The 9,140-nt window shown below is 33.1% G+C and overlaps 1 protein-coding gene across 1 annotated transcript; it reads left to right on the forward strand.

Moving 5' to 3' along the window:
• The first annotated feature begins 4,921 nt into the window (after nt 1-4,921).
• On the forward strand, nt 4,922-8,880 carry LOC143632246 (calmodulin-binding receptor-like cytoplasmic kinase 2). Its single transcript, XM_077100811.1, has 6 exons — nt 4,922-5,209; nt 6,062-6,300; nt 7,758-7,926; nt 8,036-8,125; nt 8,212-8,513; nt 8,640-8,880. The coding sequence occupies exons 1-6, from the start codon at nt 4,948-4,950 to the stop codon at nt 8,844-8,846; spliced, it is 1,269 nt and encodes a 422-aa protein (XP_076956926.1). The 5' UTR covers nt 4,922-4,947; the 3' UTR covers nt 8,847-8,880.
• The last annotated feature ends 260 nt before the right edge of the window (nt 8,881-9,140 follow it).

Below are 9,140 nucleotides of genomic sequence, written 5' to 3' on the forward strand. Positions count from 1 at the left end.
TGCTTGGACCTCAACTTTTATAAACCAAAATGAATAAACAAGCTTGTGGAATAAGTTTTATAAAAAAAATGGGAGGTGGGGTGGGGTGGTCCGATCGGAAGCCCTTATGGGCCCATGATGGGCTGTTTTGGCCCAATGATCTGGTTTCTCAAGCCCAAATACGAAAATCCCGGTCCAAAATTAGTTCGGGTTCGGTTTTTGGCGCGAAAAACTTATCGGGTGCGTTAAACAGCGCGAAAATGAGTGTTTTTCGGCTAGTTTTGTGTAAAATTATAAAAACATACTATATGTTTGTAAAAATCAAAAATATTTTCACGGATCGCTTAAAACATTTCAAGTAAGTGTTTGGTAAGTCTTTTTCGGCTTAACGGATGATACAATGCTTGGTTTGTAACTATCATTCGTGTTTAAATCTATAACGGGTAGTTAAACGAGCATATTTTCGTTTAACTTGTTTTCTATCAAACTAAGACCATATTTCTAATATTTTAGCTTGTATAGATCGTATATCACTTATAGATGGCCCCCCGAGATATCTGGGTCATAACCCGACCCGTTCGGTTAATCGTTTGTTTGTTATGCAAAAGGCGTTTATTTGCTTAATCGGTAATACGTACTGAGGTGTACCTCGTTTTGGCTCAAATGTCACAGCCAACAACCTCTTAATTAACACTGTAAGAGCATTCATCCTCCAAAATTATGTGAGGAGAGTTTTCAAATTATATGGTGAGGTTTTGAGTGACTGTGAGTGTAAATTATAGGGTGGAGAACAAAAATGTAGTGATTTTTTGTAAATGAGGGAAACTTTGTTTGCCCTATCTATAATATATATAAATGAAAACCCTGAAATCCTACATGTCGCGATGTGGCCGCTCCCCCCTTTTATGGAAGCCACCAGATTGCTTGATTTTTAAATGGAGGCCTCTCATTGATTTAACACAAATTCATGGGTATGTGTCTTACCAAAACCAGATAGCTTTTAAACGGGTTATAACATCTCATTAAATTAAAAATTAATCTTACCAATTATTTGATATGAAAATCCTATAAAATAGGGATATACTAAAATTTAATATCCAATTTAAAAAGAAAAATATATTATTTATAATTAATAAACAATTTTATAGTAAAAAACATAAGCGGGTCATGGGTCACCAAATCCAGATACCTTTTAAACGGGTTATAACATATCATTTATTTATGAAACTCTTTCATCATTAAACCCTAAGTATATTATTAACTTTCTTACAATAAAGAAAATTAAAATCCAAAAAATAAATATTAAAAAACAGAAAGTATAAAACAGCCATTATCTCAAGCCATCAGATTGCTTTATTTGTAAATGAAGGTTTCTCACGCATTTGACCCGAATTCACGGGTAAAGGTCTCACCATACTCAGATAGCTCTTAAACAGGTTATAACATCTCATTATATTAAAAATTAATCTAATCAACTATTTGATATGAAAATCCTATAAAATATGGATATACTAAAAATTAATATCCTATTTTATTTAAAAAAAGATATTTGTAATTAAGAAATAATTTATAATAAATCAAGGGTTAAGTTTAAATAGGAAGTTTGGTTTTTATAGGAATGATATAATGACATGTGGCAAAGTTTAAAAATAAGAGCAGGGGCATTTTAGTCATCACAATTGAAACCCTTCATCACTCCTTTCACTGCCTCTCTAACATCCACCGTCCATATCCACCTTTAAACCCCCAAATATAGCAAACCAGCCATTACTATTCCACCTCCACCGCTACACCGGTTCCGACACCCCCCTTAATCGTCGCCGATAAACACAACGCCGATCTGACTAATGGCGGAATCACCGTCGTGGAGACGGTTGACGGCGGAGACACACTGACACCCAGGCCTAACGCGCGGAACCACCGTCGCAGAGATGGTGGAAAAGGGTAGCGAGCATTTTGTTTACGTGAGCTGAGGATAAAGCTTCATGATCTAGATTGGATGGAAGAAAAGAGTTGTAGTGATTCCAAATGAAAGGACACCAACAAAAGTATAATGAAATAATTATATTATAACACAATAAAAAACACAAAATTAAAACACAACAGGAAAAATAAATATTTTAAAAACACAATGAAAAGTCATAATTAAAAACGTAATACTGGAGTAGTGGATGTGGATAGTGAAATACCTTTGGAAGACACAATTGAGTTGAAAAACATAATTCTGACTCATGAAAAAACGCTATGGAGAAACAAAAACACTATTAGGTAAAACACAATTTGTATAACACAATGAAACAAACACAATGACTATATCTATAACACAACATATATAAAAGTCATTAATTTTTTTTTTATATTTTTATAGCAATATGAAACTCATATTAAAGATAAAACTGCGCTCGTTATTATGATGAATTTTGTTTTTTTTTTAAATGTCATATAAAAAAGTTATTGGCGTTTTAAAAAATAGGGGAATTGTTATGTGTTTTGCATGCGAAGAGAGAGAAAATCAATAAATATGTGTAATTCCTTTTTTGCCCTTCCCCATTATTTCTCACTTGATTCTTCCATCCAAATTAATCTCAACCATCCAATTTTAAAATCAATGGACTAGAATTCTTCTTATACTTCCTACAAAAATAATACTTTCTATTATAACTTAACCTATAAATCAAATATTTGATATGAAAATCCTATAAAATATGGATATACTAAAAGTTAATATCCTATTTTATTTAAAAAAAAGATATTATTTATAATTAAGAAACAATTTTATAATAAAGAAAATAAACGGGTACTGTGTATCACCAAACCCAGATAGCTTTTATACCGGATTATAACATATCGTTTATTTGTGAAACCATTTTATCATCAAACCTCAAGTATATTAATTATTAACTTTCTTACAATAAATAAAATTAAAATCCAAATATATATATATATATAAATTAAAAACGAATAATGTAAAACAACCCCCGTAATACGGGGGATAAAATCTAGTTTTTTAATATTTGTTGAATTTGTTGTGAGTAAAGAAAAGAGAAAACTATAATAATAAATGCATAAAAAGTATTATTTAATTAAACAAAAAAGAGAAACATAGTGTAATTATAGAGATAAAGATTGGGAATGGGCCAAGAATGCTCTAACACAAGCAAACGGCATTTGCTCAATTAATTTATTATCAGCTAAAATTGACAAAAAAAAACATGAGAATCTTGTGTATTGTGGGGCCGAAAGTATATGGCACATGCAATTGTATTTAACTAATTAATGATTAGTCATTTTAGTTGATTTTTATATTTAAGTACTTTTCTATTTTAGTTAAAACTTTTGAGCTATGGAATGTTCAACACGTCTCTTTTCTTTTCTAAACAAATATCTCTCTTGTGCAAAGGCAAATAGAAATACTATTAAATAATTTATTCATGCAATGTTCTTATATCATTTGTTTATTTTCTAAGAATAAGTATACAAAAGTCAAGTATGACGATTATCGGAATAATCGTTGGTTAGTAGTAATATACGATACAATTTTTAATTTGTAATATACAAAGTGTGATATTCGTAATTCATTATACATACACAAAAAGTGGCTCAAACGAAAATTTGTATTAGTGAATAATACAGTTGTATGCATGAAACTGAAAAAATCCAATTGAAATGAAAACTGACGGTTTGGATGTAATTATGTTTTTTGTAAAAACCAAACTTTAGGGTTGGTTTTGGTTGTGTATGTAATAAAAACCGAACTGAATAAAATTTATACATTTTCTTCTTTTTCTTTTTCTTTTTTTGTTTTAATAGTTTATATGAATTTAATGTATGCAACTCAAATAGTTTAGTACAAATGTATAATAATCAATTAGTTATTAATTAAAATAAGATTTGTGCTAACGAACCAAAATTGCACAAAATTCAAATAGAAAACCAAACCCAAACAGAGTGGTTTTAAAAAAATTCAAAAACCAAATCTACGGTTCTGGTTTGTTTTAGCCCAATACCAATCTAAGCCAAACCATGCACACCATAAATTACAAAATAATATTAGTTTTAAACCAGAATAAAATAAAATAAGGAGGATAATTTCAAAGAAATAAAACTGTTAGGCTGAGGGGTGTGGGGCTTCAGCGGGGGCGCGAGAGCCCCTCCGCTCGCGCCCCCAGGCGCGAGCACCACACCACCGAGGCGCGAGAGGGGCGCGAGCACGGCTTTCAAAGCAGGCGCAAGCCTGTTCGTATGAAGGAAGAGGCGTAAAGGGACATGGGAATGCGTGAAAGAGCCGTTGGGATGAGAAATGAGCCGTTGGGCTCTTTAATTTTATTAAAAAAAAATCTGTTTTTCCTATATATAAACCTAAACCAATTACCACACCCAAAATCACATACCACACCCAAAATCACATAAAACAATTACCACAACTTCAAAAAAAACCCAAAATCAACCCATCTTCCAAACCTTTTTTTAAAAACATGGCTGGAAATTGGTACCCAAACCTAGATTCAGGTTATAGTTACGACGATTTAATAATATGTTTTTTGAATATATTTATAAAAAAATAAAAAAAAAAATCCGCTGGAGCCCCTGCTGGAGCCCCTCCACACCAGGGCCAGGGGCTCCAGCGGGGGCTCCAACACCCACCTTATCCAGTTTCTCTCTCTGCCACACGTCACAATATTATTGGCTGGAGCCCCCACTCGCGCCCCCGTTGGAGCCCCCCACACCCCTCAGCCTTAGTAGTTGGTTTGCAATAAATGGCAACTGGCGCATGTTTAGCTGTCCAATTTCCTCAACGTTCATCTCACGCGCACGTTAGCGTCAGCCACCATCTCATAATAATAATAATAATAATAATAATAATAATAATAATCAATCAATCCAAGTCTTTAGTTATACATAGAGTATAGTCAATGCATTATCATACACATAACAACACATACCCGCCAATTCTCTCTCTTCCACACAATGTCCGGCAGCCGGAAAAACAGCTCCGACATGCCCACACCTGACCGTCTTAGTTATCCTCCCTCGTCACCCTCACCTAGCACACACTCTAGTTACTCCAAATCTTCCTCGGAAAAGTCAACTTCTGGCCGGAACTTAGTCAAAGGTGCGGCGAGATCGGTTGCCGGAGTTTTTGTTTCGTGTTTTGTTCCGCCGGAGGAGGAGGTGCAGCATCGTAGCTCGTCTGGGTATTGTGGGTCGGATGCATTTAGTTCAACTTCAGGTGATATTATTATTATTATTATTATTATTGTTGTTGTTGTTGTTAACTTGTTATGATAATATTGTGTTTTAATAGATGTTTTTATAATGTTAAGAGTACGGTAATGATGAGATCGATCTGGTGTAGTTATGTTACGTACGTAAATTGTACTTTTTCTAGTAGAAATTGTACGGTGCGACTTTGTCGCTGATATAGTTAATGTAAACAACTTGTATGTCAAGTTGTTGCACTAGATTAGATGAAATATTAAGTTAGCATCTCTAGAAAGATAAGATAGCAACTTTACGTGCAAGTTGCTAGAGTAGGTTTCTGGCTTTCTGCAGTTTTCAAGTAGTACGTTTTAGTATAAATAGGTAGTTTAAGTGTCTTTGTAAGATGTGGTGGTTCGATACTTTCTTTAATACAAAAAGAGTTTTGTGCCATTGTTATCCAACACACTTGCATAATTATTATTATTATTATTATTATAGGTTTACACACCATGCTTGCTCGTTTCGCTCATAATCATTTATTGAGTGAAACCAAGTGTAAATCTGTGACAACTATATGAGTGGAATTGTCCTTGGTAATTATCAGCGCGGACCAAGAGTGTCACTAGTTAAGTTAAATTGTATGTTGGATTATTACTGGAAAACAAAATACATATAGAACAAAGGTTAGTCAGCTGGTTCGGCTTACACGGTTGGTTCAAAATTTCAAACCAAACTAAATCGCTAAAACCAAACCATTTGGATATCAAACGGGTCGTCTTGCTTAGGTTTGAATAGTTTGATCAGTTTCAAACATCTTATGAACACCTCTAAATCCTACATGAAACCGCTATGTGAAAAAATAAATTGTTTGAATTCATAGATGTTTCGGGAGCTTCAGACACTACTGAAGGAAAGAAACGACGTGGTATATACACAACCAAGAATGATTCTACACACATGACAAGAGAGCCTGGAACTACTAAGTTCACCTTGGCAGAAATCACAGCGGCAACGAAGAACTTCTCTCCGTCTCTTAAAATTGGTCAAGGTGGATTCGGGACTGTTTATAAGGGTCAGCTTCAAGATGGAACCCTCGTGGCCATCAAACGTGCCAAAAAGGTTAGACTACGTTAATATGTCATCAGATCTATAATCGAGTCGAGCCTGAGCTTCCCTAAGTTTACATACATATATATATATATATATAGGGAGAGGATCAAGAGAAAACTCACATTTAATTAGAAAACTAAAAAACTTCTAAAGAATTATTTTTAATTAAAAATAAAAAAATATTTTCCAAAATTCTATTTTAACCATTATTCTTATATTTTCTTATATTTCACTCGAAAAATATAAAAAAAATAAAAAAAACCCGCTGTAATGCACATACGTATTACACTGCGATACCATTGTATTATACATGTGTATTACTATTTATTTTTGAGTTTAATAGTGTTTTATTGTATATATTCAATATTTGTGTATTGTATATGTGTAGTAGTGTTGTATTATATGGAAAAAAAATAATAATAAAATAAAAGTCGATGTGGTGCACATGTGCGTTAATGTTGTATTACACATACGTACTAATGTGTATTCGATGTGTGTATTAGTCTTATATTGCATATATACAATAGTGTGTATCAAATATGTGCAATAGTGTTGTATTCTATGCAATACAAACATTTTTGCATATATGCAATGCACACTATTACACATGCACACTATACCGACAAGTTTTTTTTTTTTTTTTTAAACCAATAACAACATATAAGAATAATGGGAAAAAAAGAAACTTCAAAAATTTTTTTTTAAAAAAGTTAAAAATAGTTTTTTAGATGTTTTTAAGTTTTCTCTTTAAAAGGAGTTTTCACTAGAACTCACCCCTATATATATAATTATAGTGTGAGGTTCATTACAGATAACTAAATTACTGAAAAGAACAAGCATAAATTATTTAGTTGTTTGTCAATGGTTGATACCTTTTTAAATGCTATGCTTCTACATTAAAAACCATTTAACTAATTTGTTCATATGATTTTCTTTTATTTGTAAGCATTAACAACTATGTGTATTTAATATAACCCATACATGCCTTACACATGTGTCATGTGTATGCTTTATAAATAAACAAAATTTGTTCTTTTTTTATTTAAGTTCAGTAGTGATGAATAAATGTTGTCTTTCAACCATTTTCTTATATATGTATAGTTGTTTTTCATAGAATCAAAATATATATATATATATATATTATATGGTTATTCTTCTTAAATTTGTATATAGTAATATTTATTTATATATTATGTTGTTATATAAAAAAAATTCTTATATTTAAAAATAACTAAATAGGCTCATTTAAGCTCGTAAGTCTAGTCAAGTTCGAGATCAAGCTCGTTTATTAACTGACTGAGCTCTAGTTAGCTCAAGCTTGGTCTCGAGCTCATTAAATTCCACTTAATTTAAGTTTTTTGTGAGGTGATCTCAAGTTGCTAGCTTACAGATGGCTCGGCTCATTCTCTCCCGACATTACAAATCGCTTTTCTTATTTTTTTCTTTTTATGTGTATTTGTGTGCAGAGCATGTATGACAAGAATCTAGGAGGAGAGTTCTTGAGTGAAGTCCAGGCGTTATCAAAGGTAGAACATCTGAATCTGGTAAAATGTTATGGATATGTGCAGCATGGAGATGAAAGAATCATCGTCGTTGAATACGTTGCTAACGGAACTCTTCGAGAACACTTGGAATGTAAGTTATGTTCCCTTCGAGTTTGTCAAAATCAAGACAGCAATTTTAAACTCATCCGCAACAAGGATTCACATGCATGTATTAATAAAAGCTTAACAAACAAATGCAGGTTTTAAGGGCAATGTACTTAGTCTTGCCTCTCGTTTGGATATCGCTATCGATGTAGCTCACGCGATTACTTACCTACACACTTATACAGGTATTATAAATCCCTGTCTCTATAACCAAATCCTAACTGTTTATTGTGTTTAACCAGAATTCTGATTATATATAACTTGAATGTAGACCACCCTATAATCCACAGGGATATCAAGTCTTCAAATATACTTCTCACTGACAAACTACGAGCCAAGGTTGCTGACTTTGGTTTTGCAAGGCTAGCAGCCGATGCAGAATCAGGTCAGACTCATGTGTCGACTCAGGTTAAGGGGACTGCAGGCTACTTAGATCCTGAATACCTCAAGACGTATCAACTTACTGAAAAGAGCGATGTTTATTCATTTGGTATATTACTTGTGGAGATAGTTACGGGCCGAAGGCCTGTTGAAACAAAGCGGGAACTTGAAGAGCGCGTAACAGCTAAATGGGTATGTTATAATTTATAAACAATATTATTGTATCACCATTAAGTATTAATATAAGTTTCAGTTATCAGTATCAGTATCCGTTATCAATTATCTTTAATACTTTTATTTTGTCTGTGGAAACAACAGGCGATGAAGAAGTATAAAGAAGGAGACGCTCTTTCGGTATTGGATCCGAAGCTAGAGGCGTCTGATGCGAACGGTTTGGTTCTCGAGAACATTCTAGAACTGGCTTTACAGTGTGTTCATGGTCATAGGAAAAACAGGCCAACTATGAGGAGATGTGTTGAGGTTTTGTGGAACATCAGGAAAGATTACAAAGAGTCTTTAGATTGATATGATGCCACTCTTTTTGAAGACTCAAAATATTATTATGAAGGTTTTGATATTTCTATTTGTGGGCCCCATCTTTGTAAGAAACAAACATGTGGAAAATGATATAGAAAAAGGCTTGATTCAGGTATGCATAATGTACATAAGAAATGGAACATTGAGTTGGTGTTTACCATTTCCACAAATGTTATATATAATGTGACGCGTTTGGTTCATAACACCAACGATGTTAAAAACGATTATCTGTGAACCGGTTGATGGTTGTTGATGGTTGAGCGTAACTCAAACTAAAGTATG

This window comes from Bidens hawaiensis, unplaced genomic scaffold (genome assembly GCF_021521415.1).
Source record: "Bidens hawaiensis isolate Kalapana, Puna unplaced genomic scaffold, B.hawaiensis_p1.1 tig00006386_1, whole genome shotgun sequence".
Taxonomy (NCBI): Eukaryota; Viridiplantae; Streptophyta; class Magnoliopsida; order Asterales; family Asteraceae; genus Bidens; species Bidens hawaiensis.

Bases quoted from the DNA above. Each gene is read 5' to 3' on its own strand.
- LOC143632246 (XM_077100811.1), top strand. From the start codon at position 4,948: ATGTCCGGCAGCCGGAAAAACAGCTCCGACATGCCCACACCTGACCGT. The intron at 7,927-8,035 runs GTAAGTTATGTT...AAACAAATGCAG, and splicing joins TCTTCGAGAACACTTGGAAT to GTTTTAAGGGCAATGTACTT. The intron at 8,126-8,211 runs GTATTATAAATC...ACTTGAATGTAG, and splicing joins TTACCTACACACTTATACAG to ACCACCCTATAATCCACAGG.